The sequence below is a fragment of the Sapajus apella genome, unplaced genomic scaffold, assembly GCF_009761245.1.
Source record: "Sapajus apella isolate SASKATOON/1434 unplaced genomic scaffold, GSC_monkey_1.0 scaffold25, whole genome shotgun sequence".
Classification (NCBI taxonomy): Eukaryota; Metazoa; Chordata; class Mammalia; order Primates; family Cebidae; genus Sapajus; species Sapajus apella.
This window is the reverse complement of record NW_022436965.1, coordinates 13,505,335-13,532,989: the sequence shown is the minus strand read 5'-3', so window position 1 is coordinate 13,532,989 and position 27,655 is coordinate 13,505,335. Positions and strand designations below refer to the sequence as shown.

At 43.0% G+C, this 27,655-nt stretch overlaps 1 protein-coding gene across 2 annotated transcripts in view; it reads right to left on the bottom strand.

Annotated features, from left to right (window-relative positions):
- Positions 1-27,655, bottom strand: part of ASTN1 (astrotactin 1) — a 320,149-nt gene that overhangs the window by 142,998 nt on the left and 149,496 nt on the right. For both annotated transcript variants that reach the window (XM_032291314.1, XM_032291313.1), the window contains exons 3-8: positions 26,936-27,329; positions 25,298-25,444; positions 24,150-24,257; positions 19,183-19,332; positions 18,003-18,170; positions 9,182-9,266 (exon numbers count right to left, since the gene is read on the bottom strand). In XM_032291314.1, coding sequence (XP_032147205.1) covers positions 9,182-9,266; positions 18,003-18,170; positions 19,183-19,332; positions 24,150-24,257; positions 25,298-25,444; positions 26,936-27,329 — 1,052 coding nt within the window. The remainder of the gene's footprint in view (positions 1-9,181; positions 9,267-18,002; positions 18,171-19,182; positions 19,333-24,149; positions 24,258-25,297; positions 25,445-26,935; positions 27,330-27,655) is intronic.

Sequence of the window (27,655 nt, the reverse complement as noted above, 5' to 3'; positions counted from 1 at the left end):
ACATGGAATTAGTAAGTGCCCATCAACTGGTAAATGGATAATTTTTTATATATGTATAATATATATATATATATATAAAATGTGTGTGTGTGTGTGTGTGTGTGTGTGTGTGTGTGTGTGTGTGTGTACCAGGATTACAGGTGCCTGCTACCACCTGCCACCACACCCTGCTAATTTTCTGTATTTTTAGTAGAGATGGGGTTTCACCATGTTGACCAGGCTGGTCTCGAACTTCTGATGTCAGGTGATTCACTCGCCTCAGCCCCCCAAAGTGCTGGGATTACAAGCGTGAGCCACCATGCCCTACCTAATGACAGCAGTTAATTAGCATTATGTGAGGAATTACTCCAAGTGTTCAGTGACATTGTTATGAAGTTGTAATGCATTAAATATGGTGTTGAATGTGCAGAATGTTAGATGGTGTTCCTATAACCTCTTATTATACACAGACTTACAGAGATGTTTACATCAAAGGAGTTCAACCTTAACGCTAGGCCCTGTACCGCATCTTCTTTCCTCTAAAAATAGTTTAAAATTTAAGGTTTTAAGTTAGGCATTAGGGGGAGGCAGGCGGATCACGAGGTCAGGAGATTGAGACCATCCTGGCCAACATGGCGAAAGCCCGTCTCTCCTAAAAATATAAAAATTAGCTGAGTGTGGTGGCGCGCAGCTGTAGTCACAGCTACGCAGGAGGCTGAAGCAGAATAGCTTGAACTGGGGAGTCGGAGGTTGTAATGAGCCGAGATCAGGCCACTGCACTCCAGCCTGATGACAGAGCAAGACTCTGTCTCAAAAAGAATAACATCCTCAAGGAAAAAGTTTTGAGAAAAATAATGTATCAGAAAGATACTTTTAAAGCTTCTTTCTTTATGTTACCCTATTTTGTGATTATGAAATAATACATGCTCATTGTTAAATTATGAGAGAGAACAAAAATATATACAGAACTGAGGAAGGGTAGTAAAAAGCAAGCTTATGATGCATAGAAAAAGAAATTGGGAAGAAACTTGCTAAAATGGTAATGGCAGTTTTCTCTACACATGGGATAACGAGTATATTTTTTTCCTATTGATTAAAAAAGAAAAAGATAAATAGCCAAAATCTCCAAAGCCAGGAAAAATAACAGCACTCTCAAACCTAGTTTTTTTAGAGTGAAACCCAAGGAAGGTGAAAGTCCAGGGAGCATTCCTAGTGGAATGTCCATGAATGCAGTAGAATATATAAATGCAGGGCACTATCTGGAAAGCACAGGCAAGACATAAAACATTCATTTCTATAAAATTGAAACAATTTATCTTCCATTCTTAGGCAGATGGGAGGGTAAATTGAGGTTGATTTTTTTTCACCCTGCTGGACATGTTGGAGGAAATATGAGTGTTCCCGCCTCTGGCACTGTTTAAAATAAGTCTCTTGGTGCCGTGACTGGACTAGTCAGAGACAACAGCATGACAGAGCTTTCCCCCTCCTATGGGGGTAAGCAGCACTGTAGGTGGACTCTTGCCACCACGGTGAGGAGGTGGGATGAAGGTGGATCCCTCCGTCCTGGGGAAGCCGGATGCAGACAAGCAGGCTGTCAACCGTAGACTGTTCACCTCCCATCTACAGCTGACCCCTGACTTTCAGAGTATTTTATGCCCTTCACATCGCCCTCTCCTTTAAATCTTTATTTAACCAGCTGACTTGTCTCTAATACCCAGCGGTTACTAGGAGGCTTTACTATGAGCTATGTGATCTTGAGCAAGTTACCGCACCTCTCTGGCTCTCCATTTCCCAATTAGTAAAATGCAAGGATCTTTAGAGCGGCACTTAGCCACTCGTCTACAAGCTCATTCTTACTTTCATTGGAAAAAGTTACTACACTGATAAAAGGATACCTTCTCAAAATGCCTGGAGACTCCATGTCTTGCTTAAGAAGCATTCTTAAGTCTGGCTGCGCTTCAGAAACATTTGGGGGAGCTTGTCAAATGTACAGATTCTGGGCCCTCTCCTAGACTTGTGAAATTTAAATCTCGAGGAGGGATGGGGGGTAGAAGTCTGAAATCAGATGATACTTAGGTAGCTGCTCTATGTGCCAGTGTGCAGGAGTCGCTCATTAGGGCACATTTTGTTCTTGTATCACCCTGAGCAAACAAGAAGGTTACAATTGCCTCTAAGAGGGGAGCAAAGGGCATCACTCAAAATGACCACAGGTTCAGCACTAGCTCAAGGGCCTTTGTGTAAATTAGAAAAAAAGTACCCATCTGGACAGATGTGCCCTTTGTCTCAGGGTTGGCTTGTCTTAGCAAGCATGGGTTGGGTTTCTGCCCTCCATTGCTGGAGAGATGTGCTCTTAGCCTGATGTCCTTTACAAAGAACAAAGTGTATCACTGTATTCAGCTGACTGACCACAAGGGTTTTGTGAAAATTGGTCAAGTTAAATATGTTTTCACTTGAGAAAATCCCAGAGAAGGAGGTGAAGGGTTTCCCAAGCCAACTGGAGAGGATGATCCTGTTAAGTCTGTGGAGGGAATCCTGGTAGGTGAAGATTACTTTCAAGCATTTAGTGCCTGCCTGCTCACCCAGGGAAGCGTCCTTTTTCCTTTTAAGGGACAATATTTCTACCAGAATTAGGTTTCAGCAGGGAATCCTTAGAGAAAAGAAACTGAGAACTTTAGGTTTAATTCCAAGTGCCCCTTTGGTCTGCTTGACACAGAAGAAGGTAAGAGAAAGAGTAGTCACATCTTCACTGACTTCTGGTGGAAGAAGAGAAGATAAAGGTAAAAGAGGGGGGAGAAAAGAGAGAGAGGGAGAAGAAGAGGAAGAGAGGGAGCACGGGGGAGAGGAAAAGAGAGGGAGAGGAAGAAAGAGAGGGAGGGGGAGAGAGGAAGATAGGGGGAGAGAGGAAGATAGGAAGAGAGAGAGCAGGGAGAGGGGGGGAGAGGGAGAGGGAGAGAAAAAGAGGAGGTAGAGAAAAGAGAGAGAGAAAAAGAGAGAGAGGGAGAGAGGGAGAGGCAGAGAGAGAGAGGGAGAGGATGTGCAAGAAGGGAAGGAAAAAAGAGAAGGAGGAAGAGGTAGAATAAAATAAATGGCCAAATGAATATGCTGGAAACCATTGTTAGCAATAAGTGATAATGATGAGAGAGGAGGAGAGAGAGAGGGAGAAGAATTAAAAGAGAGCTAATGGGAAGATAATCCAATTTGTGAATGGCAAGGCAATGACAGAAGCTGGGCACAGACAATGAAGTCTAGGCTGGAGGGCAGGAGAGGGGGGCACCCAGAGATAAAGGAACAGCCACGGTCTGGTCGGCAAATCTTGTTTGAGGGGTTGGATGAAGGTGAGCGGGATAGCAGTGACATGGAAACCAGCAAAGGAGTGGGGGAAGTCAGAGCCAGATGATGAGCTAGAAATAGGGAAAGAGTCAGAAATTTCCTATTTCACTACAGACTGTCTGATCCCACCTGAGTCACTTCTGAAGAGACTTTAGGCTGGTCAAAGAAACCAGACGTGACCCAAGACCTGGGCTTGGAATCAGAGCTACAGCTCAACATGCCAGTCGCTGTCCTGAGAAAGTCTAAGCATTTACACTTTGACTGACAGATGGCTGAGAGGAAGTTCTTGCTCGACGTTAGGTGGCCAGGGGAAGTCAGGATTGATTTTGGATCCTTTTTAGTAACTAGTGAAGGTTGGCCTCACCTCCCGCCTTGGACTCAGAGGCAAAGATATCCTCTGGACCAGATGTGGCCTTTGACCTGTTAGTGGTCTCTAGGGAGCTGTTAAGAATGACATCTTTCAGGCGGGCCAAAATAAAATCGCCTCCTGTCAAGGACATGTTTTGAGCAAGATGGAGGAGCTGAGGCTAGTCATGAGGAACACAGTCTTCATTCTTGGCTTCAAGTGGAAACTGGCTTCTATGGTTTGGGACACTTGCTCCTTATAAAGGTATGGAATCCCTAAGCAGTCACTTCTGAGCAGGTGAGAAGTAGGAAGAAGTTGTAGAAATAGAAGGGGAGATAGTATGCAACTGGGACAGTGGGAATGACATATGAAGGCAGCATGGGCCATGTATGAGTGAGTGAACGTGTGTGTGCCTGTGTGCATCTACCTGGCATGGCATTGTAACTGCATTGCCTCCAGGGCAGGCAGTGAAAGGAAGAAGTATTCTGATGAGCAGGACCATTCCTGACAACAGCTTCTAACACCTTGGAGAAACACCTGCTCGTTTTCCACAGCAGGTTGCTTCCCATCTCATGAATTATTGCTCTGTCCCCATCCTTCAGCATTGAAATCTAGTGACATTTTATATTTCTCTAGTGGGGAATCTCCTTGGTGTTGCCCTCTGTATCTGAGATGCCAGAATAAGAAATCAGGCTATTATTTACTGGAAATCTTTCCGATGCATGAATTTAACCTAATTGTGATATTCTGAAAAATGTATCTAGAGGCCCCTGGGTGCACTTTTAATTTAACCAAAAAAACATGATTATAGTCTTTCATAATCATCTCCAAAGTAGCTAAATAAATCTGTTTTTCCTCCTCTAATAATTTCATGTAAATCAATATCTCTTGCCTCCTCCACCCTCACTTATTGTTTTCAGTTCCCTTCTGTGAAAATTTTCAATTTGTCCTTGTTGTCCTAGCAAACAAATATCAAACACAGACTTTAATAATCGCCGGCTGTGTGCATGCAGCCACAGGGACAGCAGGCCGAGGAGTTACTCAGTGAATTCACGCAGGGAGACAGAAGATGTGGTAAGCCATTGTGCAGGGGTAAGAACTTTCCACCCTGGGTCCAATGCCTGGCAACAGGGTCACAGGGGATGTTGTGGCAGGGAATGATTGATTTTGTTGCCAACCTCACAGACCAAGGATGTAACCTCAAACATTCCATGTTCTTTTAATAATCCATTAGAAATCTGTCATCCATGACTTTGTTTAAATCTTTCTGAAGCTATTTTTACTCTTAATGAATAGGAATTCTTGTGCAACGAATTCAATGATCGTATCATCTGCCACCTGGACCCTGTCACCTGGCCGAGCTGGAGTGACTAGCTTCACCAGTAAGACCAACACACGAATGTTTCAACCTGCCTCACTTCTCCCTGAGCAACTGTGGCAGAACTAGAGTCGCCACAGGAGATGACTGCAACCCCCTCGATTCACATGCTTTCTGCATATGGTCTCCAATTCTCTGTCATTCTTGGTTGTTTGGTCTTAAAGCCTTTTATCTACAGGATAACTGCAGGAACATGTTTTGCTGAGGTAATCCAGATAAATAAAAGTCTAGGTAACCCCAAGAAGTTTTGTGTTTTTAAATTTGATACGAAAGGTCCTAAAAAAGTAATGTGTAGTGAGAGTAAACCTGGGACTTCCCCTTCCCTCCTGCTAGCGGTTCTAGGGTCCTGTACATGGGAGCTTTAATGTCCACAGTCTTAGTAAACAACAGCTCTTTGCTATCTAGTCTGTCATCACCTTACCAACCTCTTATCTTGTCTCTGTAAACTGAATTCTTATTTTACATTGAGCTTTTCATTTACAATTCCTGAAAAAAACCATGTTTCTCATGTCTCTGTACCTTTCTACATGCTGGTTCCCTTTGCTTAGAACGCCCTTTTTTATCTGGCAAGTAGAACAGTTCACAATCCAAATTCCCCATGAAGTCCTATTCCAGATTCTTTGACCTCACGTAAGTCACCCCTTAAACTTCAATCCCACAGACTTTTGCTCACACCTTTATTTAAATAAGTCTTAGATTTCATTGCAATTACTTGTTATGCTTTCAATTATCTGCATAGACTGTTAGTTCTTCCCGAGCAGGAACCACATTGCCTTCTATAAATAACAACCTAGCATACTATGGACCACAAGAGATAATGGGGCAAATATTTGTTGAAAACACAAATGAGTGGGAGAATAAATGATGGAGTGGTGACAGGATCACTATAAACAATCTGGCTTCCTGTCCTGCACATACTCACACACATACACACACACCATACAGTCACACATATACCACATGTACACACATAATGCACAGGCACCACCCACACCCACATACACACTACACACACACACACACACACACACACACACACACAGAGCATACATGCACACACACACGCACACACATGCACACACACACACATGCACATTCAGGACCAGGTAACTAGAACAAGGCAGAGGCTGGTTAAAGTTGCAGGTGTCACTCCTCTCCCTCAAAAAAAAAAAAAATCAATTTGTAACTTTTTGTATTAGTTTCCTTGATCAATTTTTTCTTCCTTGTCTGAAAGTCATAAAGGCTTATTGCTACTTTTCTCCTCATACACTGACCTTGGTATTTCACTAAAAAATTTGTTTTAAAACTATTACTGGCCTAGGGTTTGGTTGTTCTACTTCAAAAAACTGTTGAGCTATTTTAATGTATGCAATACAAGAATGTGAAGTGAAAAACATTCATACATGGGCTGCTTGCCTCCACTTCAGGAGAATTAAATAAAATATTCAGGAAAATCAGACATACCATTGATTTTTCCATAACACACCAATGTGTATCATTAGTTGGCAATCTGTCAGACCGTTTTCAATTCGAGTGACAGTCTTCATGTTCAAACCAATTGCTATTAATTTTGTGAGAATCATTTAAAGAAATATGGTATCAGATTGCTGATTTAAATCAAGATGTATGGCACCTTATACTTTACACTTACCTTGTCATTTTATGAGGAAAAATACAGTCATTTGTCTGGCGCTTTTTAAATACCATATACATATAAACTCACACTGCTTATCGCTCCTGGTTCCATTATTCTCAAGGTAGTCACTTTTTCTCCTCCTCCTAACTGTTGCTCCATTATTTTATTAGTGTCCAAAATGAGACCTCATAGACAGTGATGATCATAGAATAATGGAAATTAAAGACGGAAATGATAGATTAGGTCTTCATGTCTATTTCCTGGGGCTAATGTTCCTGTCAGTCTGTAACTCACTGCTTTAGCCTGCCTTGTTTTAAATGACACTTATGCTGGGGCCTCAACCATTTCCCTTGAGGCTCTTGTCTGCATCCTAAGACTGTCTCTACATACAGCCAGAGGGAAGGATGAAGGCTTATGCAATTATCAAGTCCAGTCAGACCCATCCTCCCATGAGCTGTCTACAAGGCGAGGGATGTGGAGGCTTGAGCGATTCACCACCAAATCCAATCACTCCAGTGAGCCAGCCTGGATCACTCAGGGCCAAAGTGAAATGATGTTTTGTCACTGTTTTCTCCAGCAGCAAGTCAGCAGCTAAGAGACAGAGACTGGTCATCTATCACCACTTACACTATTTTAATCAGTAAGAACCACAGTCAACTGCGATTCTTAGCCATCCCATAAGCTAAAATTTTGGATCCCCAGATACTATGCCAACATTTCAGTGGCAAAGACGGTAAGGGAACTCCATAGAATTTAAATAGCCAGTGGTATTATTCATTGATATCCCACTGCACTTCTATCAGCCAAACCTGCCCTTTTCCCCAGTCTTTCAATAACAGGCTGCCTCCTATGTAGCTGCCCTTCTACAAACACCTTCCTCTAAATGTTGTGGGCTGTCTCTGTAATATGACCTCAAATTCTGTCAAAACTGAGCAATCTTTCACTTTCACAAACAGAAAAATTTCATGGCATTTTGACTTCCCCAAGTTTTCTAACCTGTGACTCAGATTTCCTTTCCCTAACTCCATTCTCTCTTGTCCTTATCCCTCAACTTCAACCCGTTCCAGAACATTTGCCCTCTCCTAACATCTATGGGCATCTATCATGCCTTGACTTAGTCATAAGCTGGCTAAGTTCTAAGAGTTGAGTTATTCTATCCCTTTATCATAAGTCACTCCCTTAGACTCTTCAATCATTTTTACTGCTCTTCTCCAAATGCTCACCCATTTGTCACCATATTTATTGCTTCGAGAGTCCAGAACTACATTCAATATTCTAGGTTTGGTCTCGTCAGAATCACACGGAAGGGACAGATCATTGACCTCAGGGATGTGAGTCCTCCATGGCAGTGTCTGAAATGACACTGGTTTCTTTTTTCCCCCTGTCAAGCTGCAAATACATATCTAACTTGCAATCCAAGCAACCACTCCAAGATGCCTTTTGCCTTGATTTCTTTCTAGTTTTCTCTGTTCCATTGATGCTATTAGTAGTTCGTATTTATTGATCCCCTTCTCATCCCACCCTCCTTCAGGACCCAGCCAATGTAGAAAATAAACTCTCAGCATCTAAAATAAAGTAGAAAGTTGCATTTAAAAAGTAATAGAGGGCAGGGCACAGTAGCTCATGCCAGTAATCCCAGCACTCAGGGAGGCTGAGGCAGGAGGACAGCTTGAGGCCAGGAGTTGAATGTTACTGTGAGCTATGATTATGCCACTACACGCCAGCCTGGGCAACAGAGCAAGACAATGTTACAGATTAAAAAAAAAAAAAAAAAAAAGGGCAATAGAAAGTGAATAGTGGGATGCTTGCACAATGTGAATGTACTTAATGCCACTGAACTGTATCCTTAAAAATGGTTAAATGATACATTGTATGCTATGTATTTTTCATCCCAATAAAAATATTCAAAATGTAAAAAATAAAAAAGGAATAGACAAGATAACTACTTTGTCCCACTTGTGTGTGTCTAGGGGAAAACAAAAGTCTCATTGAGAAATGATAATTGGGGATCAGGCAAATTACTCTCTTATTCAACACAGAGTACTTCCTGAGTCTCTGTATGTCACCCCTGCTGACAGTCCTGGTGAAAACAAATTTCCACTCATGTCAGTCTTGCAAAGCTCATCAGGATCTGGGAGAGCTACACTGGAGTCTCTGTGGCTTCATGTGTCTCCAAACAAAATCATCAGCTAAATTCTGCCTGTGGAATCCTCGTGGCTGGCAGCAGTGTGAAAAGGAAGAGAGGGACAGCTTGATTTTCAGATCCCAGCTGGAAGCTGCAGGGCTGCGAGTCAGAGGCATCATCTCTTGACTCGTAAATGGAGAAAAAGATGATATGGACGTCACTGGAATGGTATAAATATGGAAAGGCATAGTGACATTTTTACCCATTTGTTGTTCAGAATATAGCCACCCTTTAGCTCTATTCCTCTCCATGCAGTTACTCCACATCATGTCTGTGTCAGAAGCAGTGACATGTGGGAGCCAGTTAAGTCGTCACATCCTCACTTACCCCTGGTTCGTCCCCCATTCGTTCCGAATGCAAAGGTGCTTATGTACTGGATCCTTCATGTAGCCTTCGTAGCAGAGGCATTCCCCTTAGAAGCAGGGTAAGGAGGAAGAAAGAGAAACATGAAGGAATTGATTAACATGTCTGTGCTTGTAAAAATTTACATAAAATAGGATAAACCCTTACTCTGATATTAGCATGAGTTATGTCATATACTCCCCTCTCTACCACTCACATAAATGAATATTCCCACCAATCTCTCCACTTTCCAGTATGTGATAATTTTCACTAGAAGAGGAATCTAACATTTAGAAAGCACCTATTATATGTAATCTGTAAGCACAAAGGCCAACAATCCTTTGAGGAAAAGGGGACCTTGTCATCTTTATTTTATCAATGCCCAGTATATCACAAGACACATACTAGATAATAATAATGTTTAAAAACTGCATAAGTGAATTATTTCACCAAATATTTCTGGGAATCTTAGAAAGTAGATATTACTGGCTATGTTATGCTAATGGGAAAAACAGGCTTGAGAAAAATGAAGACTTGTAGACAGCTTATAAGTGACAGAGTTAATATTTGCGCCTATGTCTGTCTGATTCCAGACTTTTTTCTCCCATCATGCCAGGCTGCAAGCTCACAGAACAGCTACTACATATACAGGAGGCCTCTTAAATCTATTATGGCTTTAGTGGAACTCTGGGTTTTAGCTTTTAAGTAAAAATGATTAATTATCTGGGAGTGGGTCACCAGAAGAATCATCTACAATTCCATATTTGTTTAGAATATCACTAGTTTCATTATAATTTGTTATTCCATTAGCATACCAAGGAATCCGTGAATCTTCTGGAATTTCACGCAAAACCGTATATGTGCGTATATGCACTTTTTTTGAGGCAGGGTTCCATAACATTCATCTGATTGACAAGCAAATCCAAGATCCCCAAAAGATTAAGAATCATTACTCTATTTACTACTGATTTTGAAGAAAATTGTTGCTGCCTCCTTATATTAATAATTCTTTATGCAATAACATGTAGCCTAAACTACTGAGGCCAGTTACAACACCAGTTCCTACTATTTTAATGTCTGGTTATTTAATTTATAACTTGTGAAAGAACAAAGTGTGACTTTCTGAAATTTGTAAATAACGAAGGTGCCATGTCCTACTGAAATGATGGGCATACCACTCTCAAGAAAGAAGCACTTTAAGAGGATATAAATAGAATAATAGATTTGAGTGCTATTTTCTCTTTCTGAAGATAAAACCCAATAAAAATGAAGTGAAGGGGCCTCACAGTTAAGGGGGAAGGTACTGGAGAGGACCTGAGCAAAAGCTTTTTTTTTTTTTTAGCATCTTAGCTTAGCCATTCGTTTCAAGATTGACCTACATGCAACTATCCATCAGAGCCTCACCACCAGATCACACCATTTTTGTTCCCCCATAGCTGTTCAGCTCAATGTGCTGAGGAGTAGAGTGAAAACCTCTTCATTTGTTAAAAAAAAAAAAAAATACACAGGGAGTATTTGATCAGGACATTGTCTCCCGTATAGTGAATTCTGGCTTCCACATGGGCTGCATCCATAGGTTCAAGTTTATTTATTGGCTTTAGTGGTACTGAGCTGTATCTAGAAATGGTCAGGGGGCTCTGAGTCAAAAATAGAAAAACAGGGCTTGAAATCAGGTGGCTGAGGTTAAGGTTTGTGGATGAAGGCTGTTTACCTGATGAAAGGAAAGATAAAGAAGGCAATTACTGGGAAGGGCAAAAGAAGAGAGTGCCAGGAGCCTGGCCTCACACCTTCTCAATTCCAAAGAAAGCATGGGTGCTAGACTATAAGCTACACAGGGCAAAACCAGGAACGAGGTTAGTCTTCTTTGACAAATGCTGTGCAGTAGAAAATAAACAAATTAATTAATGGATTTGCCCTATATTTACAGATATTTATACCCCACCCCCAAAAGGCAAATATGTAAGCCAATAAATGGGTCAAGGTCTCAAATATGCTTCTCCCTTAGGGAAAAATACTCCCCTCGTTGTCCTTGTGTGAACAATTAGCCATGGGTATAATATTTAGAAGCAGGAAGTAATCTTAGTAGTTTGTCAAAGCCATCACTCTGACTTTTAGAATGGTCTCAGCTAGACATCTTGCCTAGAATTAGGGATTGACAAAAACGGGAGTTCTCTCCCACATTTGATACCTAGTTACCACAAAACACGCAAAAATAAATGCACTAACAACTCAGAGTTCATGCTAAGCCCTATTTTCCTAATGACAGCAATACCTAGCATTTGTATAGTACATTTACCTTCTCAAATTGCCTTCATAGTCATTATCTCCTTATGAGGCTTCTATCACTCATTACAATGTGGGGACAGACTGCCGACAATCATTCAAGCTTTCCTCCATGTAACGGCAGCCTCAGCCCAAAGTCCAAGAAACAGAGAAATTTTCAAATGCATCATGCTAGACTTTGAGGATCTCCAAAATTTGCCTCTCACAGGATCCTCATTTCTGGAACCCACCAAACGTCCCTTGTCTATATTCCTCCACAAAACCAGTTTGGCCACCTCCAGCGAAAGGAGTTCAGACTTGATGAGGGAAGTTGCTATGGCAACCAACTGCTAAATCTTGACTTTAAGAGGGGTTTCATGAAAGCACAGGCTCCGGCTGTTAGCTGTGAATTTTAAAGACCCCACAAGGGTGTTGGATGCCCTCCTAAGCTAGAAGTATTGCAGTCTCCGCATCTGCTGTGACAGATGGCAGGAACGCATGAGGCGCCGACTCCATGGTGGTGTACATAGGACTCCAACAGAGAGACATGTCATGGTACGGAGGAGAGCCTAGCCAGATAGAGTGTGCCCTGCAGGAGCACTCAGGCAACCACACTGCCAAAGAGAAGAGGGCCTGAAAGGTGGTCGGTGCAGGGTCTGGAGACAGCTGTACTTGATTTGTGCTTGGTACCCTGACAGTAGACACCTCGAGGTACCTTGGATGATGGACAGTGCCTTTGGTCACTTCCCATTCTACAGCTGAAGGACTAAGGCACAAATCTCATTCAAAGATTAAAGAAGAACCTTGGAGCTAGGGAACCTCAGACATGGCTGGGCTCACCAAGTTCTCCATGAGGAAAATGCAGAGCAAGGCCAATGCCCTTAGCCACTTCTGTGCTTCAGCTAGGGGGTGGCTTTTATGAAATGAAATTGGGTATGCTCCTTCTGAAAAGGGAAGTCTTTGTAAGATATCTCATAACTAATTGTCTGGTCTCCCTTTCCAGTGGAGACAACAGAAAAGAGGCAAGTCCAGGGTCAAATAGCCCCAAGAAACTCTGGGAAGGGAGTCAGAGGGAAGTGGGCCAAAAGAACATCCTGAAGCAATGTGGTTTAATGGAGACACACGGGGAGTGTAGAACACGTGGGCAATCCAGGCAGCAGCAACAAAATGAAGACTGAGCTACCCTGCCAAATTAGGTTAAAAAAAAAAAAACACACAAAAGGTTAGAGAGAAAGGCAGTGGTTCAGAGCAAGCAAAGAAGAGGGGAGCTGGTTTGAGTCTGGGAAGTGTGTTGGATGCCCCTCAGCAGGTTTATACATTTCCACATGGTTGGGTCTGGCCTACGGAAAGATGTGGGACAGAAGAGATTTCAGTGAACATCTTGGATAAAGATTAAAACTTAATTTAGCTGGAAAGCCTGTGCTCCTTGCAGAATCAGAAAAGGTATATATCTTGAAAGGCGCAATGAGGGTCAGTGGCCAGGATTGATGGGGGCTGTGAAATGAAGCAGGTATGTGAAGCCTCCACAGCTGTCCATATGGCAGAACAAAGGACAGGGAGAGGAAGAGAAAAGTCACTGAAACCAGGTAGTCTGTGTCTCCATCAAAAAACAAAACCGAAACAATCAAACAAATATACAACCATAACAACAACAAAAAAAATCCTTGCAAAGTGCAGGGAAAGTCAACCTCTGCCTGGATCCAGGGAGCACTAAGCCATGCAGCCCTAGCGCTTTGCTATTAGCCTCACTTAATCAGGGGCACACCTAGGGTTACAAACCCGGGGACATGTGGGAAAGAATGTCAGGGTACAGCTGGCAAAGGGCTTCATTCGGGGCCTGGGGCTCTGCTACAGCCACATGGAAGTGAAACAACTCTAAGCCTTCCACCTTAATTCCTTTCCTGCAGCTTGAGCAGTGGGGACAGCTTTGAATAATGGTCAGGAGTGTGAGTTCTGAGTCAGGCAGCCTGAGTTTGAAGTCCAGCTAGGTAATTAACTAGGTAAGTGATCTTGGGCAGATAAGTCAACAACGTTGTGAAATGGGGATAAGAGTACCATCTACTTCATAGTATTGCAGTGAAGCTCCAAGTACATAATTTAAGTAAAGCACAATGCCTGACAGATAGTGAGCTCTCAAACATCACCTATCCTTGTTTTCATTGAAAACCATTTTTTCTAGGCATTTCCCCCTGGTCTCCCCTGACCTGGAAGGGCACACAGTAGGCTTTCTGAAATTGCAATGAACCCAACTCACATGCATGCTGAATTCCCAAAAAACCAAATGCTAGGAACATAAATTGTCATAGAATGAGAACTGTTAGAAGAGGTCACGGTGCTCAGCAGAAGATTGGGAATGGCAGGCATACCTTGGGGTACCAGCCTACCATTTCTCAAGTTCATCCAAGGTCAAACTGGAAAGCCTGTGGGCCCTTGATGATCATAAGAACATTTGCTAGTGCTTACTATATCCCATGCATTGGGCTGAGAGCTCTAGGTACATTACATTCCTCCCAGGTAGCATGTTGCTAGAATAGAAATATAGACAGGAGCTAGAATGCAAAACAGATCAGCAAGTTTTCTCTAGGTCCAGTTCTTCCACAGATTCCTGATACATCTTTAGAAGGTCTATAAATTGCCCAAGCAGGATATAAGGAGGGAGCGTAACAATGCTTTTCCTTTCTCTCTCTGTCTTTTCTTATTTATTTATTTATTTTTGAGACAGGGTCTCATTCTGTCACTCTGGCTGGAGTGTAATGGTGCAATCTTGGCTCACTGCAGCCTCAACCTCCTAAATTCAAGCAATGCCTTTGCCTTAGCCTCCCGAGTAGCTGGGACTACAGGCGTTTCACCACCATGCCTGTCTCATTTGTTGTATCTTTATTAGGGGTTTATGCCATGTTGTTCAGGCTGGCCTCGAATTCCTGAGCTCAAGCAATGTGCCTCCCTCAGCCTCCCAAAATGCTGGGATTGTAGGCATGAGCTGCCGCACCCAGCCCATCTTTGTCTCTTCTCTCCGGTTAGTGTATCAGTTTTCTATTGCTACAGTTTATACCACAACATAGTGGTTTAAAACAACATAAATTTACTATATCACCAGAAGTTTAACATGAGTTTCACTGGGCTAAAATCAAGGTATCTATACGGCTATGTTACCTTCTGGAGGCAGCATGGGAGAATCTATTTTGTGTGTTCTTGCCTTTTCCCGCTTTTAGAGGCTGCTGACATTCCTTGGCTCATGTCTCCATATTCAAAGTCTGTAATGGCTGGTTGAGTCCTCATCACATCACATCACTCTGACCTTCTCTTCTGCCTCCCTGTTTCACTTTTAAGAATGCTTGTGATTTCATTGTGACTACCCAGGTCATCTTCCTTCCCAAATCTCCCTACTTTAAAGCCAGTTGTTTAGCAACCTCCATTCCATACTCATCATTCATTCTCTTTTGCCATGGAACATGACACATTCACAGGTCCTGGGGATGAGAATGTGGACAACTTTGGGAACACATTATTGTGTCTCTCACAGCTGGTGTTCTGGAGCATGATGCAGGTGACAGGTAAACAGAGATTCACTTTGGGATGATCTTAGTAAGGATGCCTGAGGAGAGCTCCAGGCACCAGGAGGCTGCTCCTTTGCAGTGACTGAGCATCTGTGTTTGTGTGTTTGTGTGTGTGTATGTATGTGTATGTATGTGTGTGTGTGTGTGTGTGTGTGTGTCTAAAAGTACACAAGTGCACTGCGCAGCTTCATGCATCCATATGGGCAGACCCCTCAGTATGGCTGGGAAAGCACATGTCCCAACACTATGACATTTCCAAGTAAGCTAGCTAGAGGATTTCAAAAATAACGTCGACTTGACTTGAAGCCAATTCCCACACTCAGCTCTTTGGAGAAAGGCTCTGGGATGGAGTGTGGGAGGCGATAAAGTTTCTTTCTGATGAGCGTGTGGGATGACCACATCACCAGTGCTTTCCAATTCCAGCATTCATGAAAATGAGAGTCTTTGCAGAATTGTTTCTCAGCTACTACCCAAAATGAAGATGCTGCACCTTAGTTTTGTCTTGGGGTTTGGGAATCTTATTTTTAGTCTTCCTCTGTGACTTTCCAATTGGAAATTCATTCATTGTCACAGACACTGAGAAGCCATTAGCAGGGGAGGGGCTTCCCAAAGTCATTTTCAGCAAGGATTAGAAATGAGGCATATGGAAGGGACTGAAGAGTTGATGGGAGAGCTTGCTGTAGACAAGCAGCTTTCTGGCACACAGAACGGTAATGCTTAGTAATGGTTGTTGCTTAAATAGTTTTGAATGACAAATATGTTGGATCTGACATATCTGAGGAAATTAAGCAACCTTTATAATCCCACCTTTGTAGATTTCATGATAAATGAAACACAGACTCTGCTTTAGGTAGCTGTGGGACTTTGGGCAAATCATGTAACTTCTTAAGGAATTCAAATGTGAATGTAAAGAATAGAGGCAGTTTATCACTGAAACCCCTCCAAGCATAAAGCACCAGTCCCTTCTTTTCACACATGTAACTAAAGGTGCTTCCTTTTCTTTAAAACACAAGTAGGAGCATCTAAAGTTCCCCTAGGGATCAAGCTTCTTTCAGAAGTGAGTTTAACAACTGAGATTGTCCCAAATACTTTTAATCCAAGCCAGCTGGAGAACTAGGGTACCAGAGACTAGCTCAGTTGCATGGAGAGCACCCACCTCTGAGATTAGCTCTTTTTAATTTCTCCCGAGCACACTAGCTTTTGGGCATGGTACACAGCCCATCTGTTTGGTTTGGTGTTTGCCTGACAGCGTGGGAGGAGCAGCAAGTAAGCACAGTCTTCGACTTCAGATGTTTAAAATGTTGTACTTTCTCCTCCATATGGGGGCCTAGAATCTCTGTGATGGGCCCACATAAAACAACTTTAACACCTAAGATGGTGAATTTTAGATGTTTCAGTTACCTGTTACTGTCCCAGAGAGATCTAGTCATAGGTTACAACAGAAGTAAGGGTTAGATATCTTAGATGCATCCTCTATTAAGATCTCTCCACCTCAGCACCTGAACAAAATGCGAGTGTGGTGGGATGGGGTGGGGGGGTGTTGAGGGCGCTGGTTGCACATGATGTACAAAAAGCGTCAGGGGCTGGGCCCCGACTCCAGCAACATTTCGCTTGGGAATCTTAGATATCATTTTAACGCTGTCCTTTGCTCTAAGGGATCATACTACTTTGGGAAGGATCTATTTGTGGTACTGAATTTACCAAAAACAGGTCTTTGTAGAGATTACTGTAGGTGAATGCCTTCTACAATGAAAGTGCAAAGCAGCCTGAAATAAGAGATCCTTGCTCCTAGCTATGTTTGAACTCAAGGAGCAATGGGAGAGTTCTAATTTATGCCATACCTGAATTTGGACCCTCCAAAAGGGTCCATTTGATAGTCTAACACACTTGAAGATGTTTCTATTCTTTGACCCAGTACTCTCTCACTAGGATTTCTCTGAAGAAAATAACTTCAGATATGTCCAGCATTTATGTGAAAAGATGTTCATTTTAATAGTATTTATAAAAATTAAAAATTTAAAGCATCCTAAATGTCAAATAATAGCGAACTGTTTAAATGAGCTATGATATAGACATACAATGGAATACCAAATGGCCATTAAAAGTATGTGTTGGAGGATTATTTAATGATTCTGAAAAAGTTATGACAGAATGTTAAATAAAAAAAGCAGGAAATCTCTACTAGACTTAGTATGCTTCTAAGAAGCTTCTAAAAATCATGCATAGGAAAAATATCGGAAGAAAGGACATTAAAATTTTAAAAGTGATTTATCCAGGAGATGGAAATACAGATGATTATAATTTTCTTCTATAAACTTTTCTAATTTTTTTTTTTTTTTTTTAGAGGGAGTTTTGCTCATGTTACCCAGGCTGGAGTTTAATGGCGCTATCTCGGCTCACCGCAACCTCCACCTCCTGGGTTCAGGCAATTCTCCTGCCTCAGCCTCCTGAGTAGCTGGGATTACAGGCACACGCCACCATGCCCAGCTAATTTTTTGTATTTTTAGTAGAGACGGGGTTTCACCGTGTTGACCAGGATGGTCTCGATCTCTTGACCTCGTGATCCACCCACCTCGGCCTCCCAAAGTGCTGGGATTACAGGCGTGAGCCACCGCGCCCGGCAACTTTTCTAATTTTTAAAAAATTTTCTACAATAAACATGCATTAATTTTATCATCATAAAATGTCTAACCCCAGTAGTTAAATATCCCCTGACTGTGTGAAAAATGGGTTACGGAAGTCATCCTAAAACTGAGTTTTCTGGCTTGGGACTGCATTAGGATCCTTCCAAGTCTTCTGCCAGAAAATGACCACAGTTTTAGCCAACATGCTCTGTGGCCCAACCACATGCTGGCCACCCACATGGTCTAGGCTTGAGATGGCAATGAGACAGTGGAGTTGAGGAGGCATAGTATGAATCTCAAGGGAGTGATTGTAACAGGCATGATCTCTCTGACAGTTACCCGCTGCCCGGTGCTCCTGCCTACCAGTTTCAGGGTCGCATTGGTGTTCACAGGGGTCCAGGAGCCGCCGGGCACAGAGGTCCATGGCCCAGGGCCCACTGGAGTTCTGCTGAGAGAAGAGAACCACTTGGGCAGGGTTCAACCAGTCACTGGCATCCAGCTGGCTCCCCTCCAGCAAGATGAAGCGGCTCCCTGCAGGGTGACAGAAAGGAAGCATGCCTATGTGTGCACACACAGCATCCATCCACAAGCCACGGAAGACAGGGAAACACCAACCTCAGAATTAGTACCAACCAGAGATCCTAACTCTCACCATTCCTAGCCCATCACTAGCCCCAGAGCAAGGGATCAGCAGACAGAAGCGGGGCCATCACTCAGGCCTCTGTGAGGACAGGGACATTGAACTCTCCAGCCAGAGTCCCCTGCTGCCTTGTCCCATTCCATCTTTCCAGGGTGTTCCTAAGGAATATACGGACAGAGGAGCTCTGTGGTGGCCATGGTGTGGCTCCATCAGACCCAGCCACAGGCACTGGCACTCCTCCAAGGAGCAGGGGCTGCTGCCTGTCTTCACGGGCTATGACAATTGCAGGCCCTCTAACACTATGTGAACAGTCCCCACTTATTTCCAGCTTTACAGCAACTCAGAGAACAGACATTAACAAGTCAATTAGGTGCTCAGGACTTAAATGATTCAGGGACTCTCAGAACCTATATTACTCCCTCATTATATTGGGGTCCCCTTGGATGAAAGTAAATTTTGACTTCTGAGTTCTAGGCTTACAGCAAGTTACTGCAATTAAGAATTTATCACCCAGGCATACCAAACCAAAGCATGGCTAATTCTTAAACACCTCTACTATTCCACTTAGCTTTTTCCTTTCAAAGGCTTAGGGAGTCTTGGTGTCTTCCTACGTGTAGCCAGTGGGCTCTGCATTTCTCTTCAAAGACCAAGACACGTTAAAAACAAACAAAAATGGGAGAGGGCATAGAGAAGAAGAGGTGACCACTTTAGTTTATTATTTAACCCGCTTTCCTAGTTCATTTATGGGCAATCCAATCGTGTCCTAATCCTTACTTATTTCAGTTTAGTTTTCCTCTGATGGAGTAATAGGTAACAGTGACTCCTATCTTCTCTAGCCTTTGCCCAATCAGAAAACCTTCCTCTTTGGAGGGCAAGGTCGCATCCTCAGAAGAATGGGCTCACCATCAGCAATCAGGTGCTCAGGGACATGCAGGGTGATCTTGACCACAAGCGGGCAGCTGACATGAGAGGAGCACACAAGGCCAATCACACAGCTGGTGATGCTGATCAGGGTCAAGGTGGTCTTATTCACAGGACTTCGGGGAGATCCCACTGAAAGCAAGACAAAAGCAAGATACACGGTGGTAAAAAGCTTGGCATTCAGAGTCCAAGTTGGCTTTTTGCTGCCCATCCTGGCAAACAGGGGAGATAGCTGGCAAAACTAGCCTATGGAGGGAACTGTCTCTGGCTGCATGACCTCAGTGACCTTCTTCCTCACAGACACCCAGATGCCATGCCATCAGCTGGAGTCAGAGGGGACTTGGCCAACTGGTGGCCCTCAAGGTCACTGATAGCCATTTTCACTCTTCCTGGGCCAAGTTCACAGGAGAAATAATAGAGGGGGCATTTTCTCGCCCTTACTGAGCTCCAGGCTCTTGCCAAGGGTGGGAGGGATGCTTTAATCCCACAGGGTACCTCTCATCACTCTTCACAGAGGACACTCTGCACAGAGCAGCTCCACCCGCATGGTGCACACTGCTGCTCCAGAAGGAACTTCCTGAGCTGGAAGAGCTTGTGCTTACTCTATGGGCAAGAGTCCTACCAAGTGACTTTTACTCTGTGGGACCTGGAATGAGGAAAACGAGGAACGTCTGCTCCGTATAAGCAGACAACGTTGTCACACCAGAATGCTCTCCACAGTCCTGTAATCATTGGAGGAAATAATCATTGCTGAAGATTAAGAAACACTCCCAGGAGGTGGAAATAGGGATAGGGAGGGAAGGTTGTTTTGTTTCTTTATTTTTTTTTTGTACCACTGTTATACTTCTTTAATTTTTTGTTTCTTGGCTTTTTTTTTTTTCTATTGGGAAGAAGATGAAATGCTATTAAGCAGGAGAGCCTTATGCTTATGGAAGCAGAACAGATGTGTGAAAGTAAAAAAGCAAGACAACAAATGTATGATTCTTTTGGAATTTTCTTCTGTTCTGTTAGTACTTATTATTGATAGTAAGAAAAGACTTCCATGAAGGCAGACACTGTGCTAAGTGTTTTACATACCTTATTTTATTTTTAATATTTGCTTTCTTACAGTAAGCTTATGAGTCTATATGGGAACCACCTACTTTACAGATGAGGTAAGATCTGTAAGAGGTGATGCTTCTTGTGGTAGTTAACTCTCATCAAGTGGTAACTGTGTGTCAGGCGCCAGTGCTCAGGGCTTTATGTGGCTCGTATCATTGAATGGTGTCCCTGGTCTTGTGAAGCAGCTCCCCTAGAGGAATAGAGGGTTAGAGAGGCTGTAGAGCATGCCTATGGCCAGGCAACTACTAAGGTGTGGAGCCAGATAAAATTGCAGATCCAGGTGAGGTTTCAGGCCACAGGAACAATGCACTACTCAGTCTTTGGGCACAGCAATGCCTTTGGAACTGATGTTCTCAGGAACACAGAGATGAGTTTTTGGTTTATGGATATACTGGTCCTTTAGGGGAGCAGTTTCCTCTGGGTGCATGTGTTGGCAGCAGCTGGGAAGGAGACTTGAGGGCAGAAAGTAGTCTCTGGGTCCTCTGTCCTTGATAGATGGAAATATACTCTTCATGTTACTATCCTTCCATAAGAGAGTCTACTTTCTTACGCTTACAGGTTTCCAACCCTGCCCAGGCCTCAGAGACAGATCCACCTTCTCTCAAAACTTCACTACCTCCTCTTGTTACCTTCTCTCAAATCCTGCTCTCCGACTACTTCCACTGCCCAGCCAATGACACTGCCACCTATTTGGTTTCTCAAATTAAAACAACAACAACAATAACAAAAAACGCCATTATATAACGCTTTTCTCTTGCTTACAAGCCACACCCCCACCCTGCCCTCTCCAATGCCATTAAATCTTTGTCTCTTTAGGATATGTATCCAGCAGTGGGATTGCTAGATCATACGGTAGCTCTATTATTAGTTTTTTGAGGGACCTCCAGACTATTTACATTCCCACCAGCAGTGTACAAGGATTCCCTCTTCTCTACATCCTCACCAGCGTTTGTTACTGCCTGTCTTTTGGATATAAACCATTTAAACTGGGGTGAGATGATATCTCATTAAAGTTTTGATTTTCATTTCTCTCATGTTGTGTCCAAAACTTATCTGGCCTTCATTCTTTCCATCCCTCCCTGCCCATATCATCTTATAGGGAAACCAAAGCAGAAGCCATCCACCTGTTCCTCTGCCTCAAGCTCACCCTGCTGTCACCTATCCTGCATGTCCCTGGAAGGATCCTTCATGGAGCAGAGCAGACCAGGACAGTGCTCTTTAGTATGGTCTAAGTCCCTTGGAGTCAAGGTCATGTACTTTCTGGCTTCTGCTGATCTTGTAGCATTCTTTCCTAAGAAACCCACAAACTTGTACCCTAAGCTCTACTCTAGTAAACATGTTCCTGCTCCCTGACAAGACCGTCATAGCTTATGTCGTCTCAGTGACTTTGCACAGATTATTTCCTCCTCCACAGAAGGCAATTTTGTCACCTTGTCAGCCTCGTATACACCTACTCTTCAAGTCTCAGCTCAAACAACATCTCCCTGTAAACACTTCCCTGAAACCTCCAAGAACAGATTCTCACTGATTCCTTGGTGTTCTAGCCCTTGGTGCCTCCTGCTGTTATTGCTCTTATCACATAGAACTGTCACTGTTTACAGGCAATTGCCATGGCTCTCATGTGACTGCAATGACTTGCTACTGATAATCGTGTCTCTGAGGTCTTTCTGCATCATCAACCCATAATCGAGCATCTCTACCTGGCTTTAGAACTTTCAGTGGTTCCTTACACCCCACCGACGCAAGCACAAACTCAGTCACATGGAGTGTGCGTGGTCCTTTGTTAGCCATTTTCCAGCCTCATACTTACCATCTCATGTGCTTATATATTTATAACCTGATGACAGCTGCCATATTGAATGACGTTTACTTCCTTTAAAACATAATGTTCTTTTGTCCTTTCAAGGTTTTTTATGTGCTATTTTCCTTTACTGAAATGTACTTATCTTAGACTTCTCCTTTGAGAAACTCTATACATTGTATACATATACATACATATATGTATGTATGTATGTATGTATATGTAACCTGGTTCTAATTACTTTCTCCTTTTTTGGCTCCTACTGCTGCCAGGTAGGATTAACTGTCCTCTCTTCTGAGTACTCACTTCACTTTTTTTATATTATTAAATTAAGCCTTATCACTGTGCCATGTTTTCATGTTTCTACCACCTATCACAAACCTGACCCATAGCAGGAGGGTTATAAAATATTTTTGCTGGTCTGATGGATATATCCAATCCAATTCAACAAACACTTGCAAGCTTCTGTTATAGGAAAAATCCTTCACTAGGCACTTTGGAAAAATAAATTAAGCATTCTCCACCCCTAAAAAGCTTATAGTCTAGTTAATACCAGTAAAAAGCTGATGCATTAGGAGAGCTTGGTATTTAAAAGGAATAGTTTCATGCTGTCAAGAAACTCTTTCTAATTCATTACCACGGATTTTCTGACACAAGACTTTATTAAAGCAGGACACACCCTGCCTTGATCAGGCCTGGATTGGCTGTGTCTAGGTTGAGTATCTGCTATCTACAAATATGTAGTATCAAGAGAGACTGGGAGGCCCTAATCCACATTCTTGCCTCAGAAAAAATGGCCATTCAACATTAAAATACCCAGGGCCCCATTGATCTCTCAAGGAAAATGATGGAAAGAACTTTTATTACACTGATAGCAGTTAAGCCTACAGAAACTGGAATTTATAATCAAAAAGGCTTCTTCTAATCTATGGGAAGAAGACCTGGCATGAAGGGAATTCAAGTGGAGGCATGAGAGAGCAAAAATATATGTCTTTAAGGAGACACTGGTTAACTACTGATTGAGAGGCACAAGGGGGATGCCACTCAAATATCCTCTACTGTATCTTACAGGGACTCTGCCTAAAATTCTTTAAGATGGGGCAGTGTATAAATATGGGGCTGCATGATGGAGAGTTTTAACAGCAACAATAGGGACTGCATAGTGTTTTAGTAGTCTCCAAAAAAGCACACTTTCATATAATTTAATCCAATAAAGCTCTCTGCTCTATGCATAAAGTATTGTTAACTCATTTGACATGTGTATGAACTGAAGCTCAGAGAATTTGTTCTTCTCCAGTATCACACAGCAAATAACTGGTAAAGCTGGTTGGAGATTGTGCCCCAAACTCCACCGGTGTGGAGGTGGTACCAGCGAGGTCAGAGGTCGTGGGACCTATGGCTGCAACAGCCACAGTTGAAGCCACTGATCATGACAGTGAAGTGGCACACAGTGGCTATGCTTTGTCCATGCAGAGGAAAATGGATTAGCTACCTTAATCCTGCCAGGAGCAAGGAAAGAACCTGGGGGCTCAGGGTCCTGTGATTCTACCAGTCAGGGGCTTAAAGGCCAAAGACAATTACACAGATTTTCAGGCCATAGATCATTCCTCAGCTATGCTGCCCCAATCCTTGCGCAGCTCAATCCCAAGACCAAAGTGGTAGAAGAAGCAGGGGTACATATAGTATCCATCTTTTCACATACAACACACTTTATTAACTTTAATTCATTTGTCTAAACAGCAAAATATGACTCCTGAGGCTTCCAGAAGGAATTGAGAGTCATCTGACCAAGAAATAGCCTTTCAAACAACTTGGAAACTTGTTTGAGAGTGCCATTGTCTGGGAGAGATGATTCTCTGAAATTTTCCACTCTAGGCTCTTCTTTCTTCCTTAGGAGGAAACACCAGTTGTGGTCCAAACATTCTTGCAGAAACTGGTTTTGTTCCACAGAGCCCACAACCCAACCCAACACCTCTTCTCCTTCCCCCGCTTCCCCCCCCCTCCCCAACCCCCAGATACCACCTTCTGCCACCTCTATCATTCCTACCTCTACTACGCCTCCGGCTCCTTGAAGGATCCGTGTAAAATGTCAGCTGGGGGTCATTTTCTGCTTCTGTGCCAGAATCCCCTTCAGGGTTCAAGAAGGCGGAACCCGCTGTAATAAAAGCAGCATGGCCAAAAAAGCATTTTCAGTTCTGGTTTCATGACACCAAATCATTGGGCAAGTTCAATAGGAAAATCAACAAAAATGAAAGTAAGTTGGCTGATAATCTGGGAGAAGTAGCCAAGGGGGTTGGGGCTTCCTCTACACAAATTTGTTGGAAAAGTAGACCTTTAGGACAGTAATCACTGGAGCTCTACCCTGCCTACTTCCCTCTGACTAGGGCCATTTCTGGCACCTACCTGCCAGAGAGGGTCTCCAGGGAGAGTGGGTAGAACAGGAAGAAAGGAGAATTTTCCTCATTACAGCTTATGATTCTGTTAATATGAGACTATCTAAGGGATGTAGGAAATTACATTTTTGTCTTTTTTTCTAGCTCTAGAATTAATATACATTTCATACAAAAAAAGAGAATAAAGAAAATACACAAAACTATGTAAAGGGTGCAATCCTAATGCCCTCTAAATCCTTTAAATCAGAGATAAACTCTGCTAACATTTGATGTGTATACTCTCTGGCTTTTTCTGATACAGAAACAGGTAAAGGCTTTTTAATCCGCCTTTAAAAATGGCATTATGCTGTATCTTCTACTTCATAACTTCATTTTTCCCCCCATTTAATAGATGGGTGGGCAACTTTCCATATTAACAAATATAGATCTATATTATTTCAAATGGCTGCACGGTAAGCAGTGGACAGTAGACAGATGTGCCTGGTAGTTAGCCAATTCCCTGTTGATGGACATTTAAGCTAATTCCAATCTTTCGCTTGTTTAAACAATGTTGTGATGAAGAGCCTTTTACACACTTCTTTGCTCTCTTGTCCAATTATTTCCTAAGGATAGACTCTTGTTGGTCAAAAGGTTTGCACATTTACATTTTTTGGTAAGTAGCATTTAACCGGCCTCCAGAAAGGCTGTGCCAGGGCATATCCCCTCTAGCCATGCATGAGAGAATGGGTAGAAGATATTAATGGCCCTGCCTCTACCAATATGAAGGAATCCACCCGCAAGACCTAACGTCAGACGTGCATACCTCTTGCTTTGTTGTTGATCCGCTTTCTCTGGCTGCTGGAGGTGTGAGAGAGAAGGGTGGCCTGCTGGTGGTTGGAGTCCACAGGGCTAGTGGCAATAATGTTGTCTTTATACTTGTTCATCAGTGACAGCTTGGCATTGTCACTTCCTGTATAAGGAAAAGTTGAGGCAAAAACTTTAAAAGACCAAAGGAAAGGGAGAAGAAGGAAATCTGCCTAAACCATGAAGATAAGGCCTCATAGAATTGAAATAAGAAATAAGCAAATTGAGAGACTGGCTACAAGAAACTGAAATATTCCTTTTTGATTTCTGAGGGACGGCAAAGTTATGGGAGAGGCAGTGGCGTTGGGGAATTACAATTGAAAATCCAATTCAACTATTATTATATTATGTATTATAATAATTCTGTATTGATAAGGTCGATACTTGTAAATCTTTGGCTAAATACAGACTGCAGATTTCTTTATTTTGGTCAGCACAGAGTTTTAAAAGAATTTGAATTTGTGTGCATTCAGGCAGAGCATGCCCTTTCTCTTTCATCACAGTCTGCGCCATTCTCTGTTGTCTGACCTCCTTCTGCTCTACCTATCTGTGTATCTGTTAACCTCCTAAAGGCATTTGAGTTGATAACCCCTGAGTATCATATGTCTATTTTGTTGGCTTAGCACTATACCAGGTGTTATGGGGAATATGCAGAGATGTTGATGATATGTCCCCCATATTCTCAAGGAATTCCCAGGCCTTAAATCTTATTAGAAATTGGTCCTTCATGTAGAATTTCTTGTAGAGAACAAGCAGAATAAAAACCTCCACATGATTCTACTCTTTCAAGCCCCACCGAAAGTCCATGTATCGCAAGCAACATTGAGCATCAAATAGGTCTTCCTTAAAGATAATCGGGCAGTTCTTGGAAGGATCACTGTGAAGAGTTCATCTATGGAGATTTGCTAATTCACAGAAGTTTTAAAGAGAAACAGGTGGACTACTGTAAAGGAAGAGCTAGTCCTTTTCTCTCTGCAATTTTTGACCCTGATCTTGTTCATCTGGATTAGTCCTTCCAGCCAGTGTCTCCATAGATACACAGTGCATCTGGGGTCTGATACCATGATTGCAATCCTTCATTTTCTTTTAAACAGTGCAACCCTTGCAGACAGCACAAAGGCATGAGCAAGATAACATAACTAAAACACCCCAGGCCGAATTCTCAGGAGTTATAGGAAAAAGCATATATCACTGTCCCCTCCACCTCAATGGAGAATTAAATTCCCTAAGCAAATATACAGTACACAAGAAGTCATATACACATGTTCATTTTTCTTGCTATCTCATTTCCCAGAGGGTTGCTCATTACATACTAAAATGACTCTAGCTCACTCTTCTATTGAATGTTAAACTCTGTTGCCTCTAATGCCTGGTGGAAGTGAAAAGAAATCCAATTTACGCGGTTCTTCTGATCTTCTAGATCAGAAAACAGCGCCCATCATCTCAGGAACCAGGTTATTTTATGCCCATCTAGGGAAGGGCACTGCCACATCACACTATGTAGGACAATCAGTTGTTGTCACACAGCTGTTCCTCTCATTCCCCAGCTCCTTGAGATGAAGGACCAAACAGCCGCTTGCCTTTCTCCCATCCTCACCTGGTGTGAGGTCCATCCCCGACTTTTCATTGCAGCCCTGCAGGGAGTCCAGGGTGCGTGTGACCTGGCTGGCAAAGTCCTCCCCTCCATTCATGCACTCCCTCTGCAGGTGGTGGCGCAGATCAGTGATGTCATACTCATAGCCATCGAGGATGGGTGTCTCCCGGATGCTCAAGGTGCCGCTGGAGTTGTGGCCCTGCACGCGGGCGTTGCGCAGACTCTCCCGTCCATGCCCACCGATCAGCACAGAAGGAATGTAGTGAATCTCATTGGCTGCCTCAGCACTGGCACTCTTCTGGGGCTGAGGGACCCTGCGGCGTTTGCACCAGCGCCGGCGAGTATACAGGATCATCACCAGGCACAAGATGGACAGCAGCAGAGCAATCATGCCACCCTAGGAAGAGAGGACCACAGATGGATGTAGGAAGATGGGCAGGCTCTTCCCACAAAAAGTCATTGCTCTTTCTGCTACTACCATTCATCACTTATTTATTTATCATCATTCAGCTGTATTAAGCATTTATAGCAAGCATCCTTCAGCAAAGGGAAAGTCTGCTGTGATTGGTATTTAGGGTGAGAGAAAAATGGAGCTGGGATGACCAGTGCATTATTCCAAGTGATCCTGTTGCTTAGGGCTTAGCAAACAATTTGAAGAAAGTAGTCTTTGAGAGAGAGAGAGCGAGAGAGAGAGAGAGAGAGAGAGAGAGAGAGAGAGAGAGA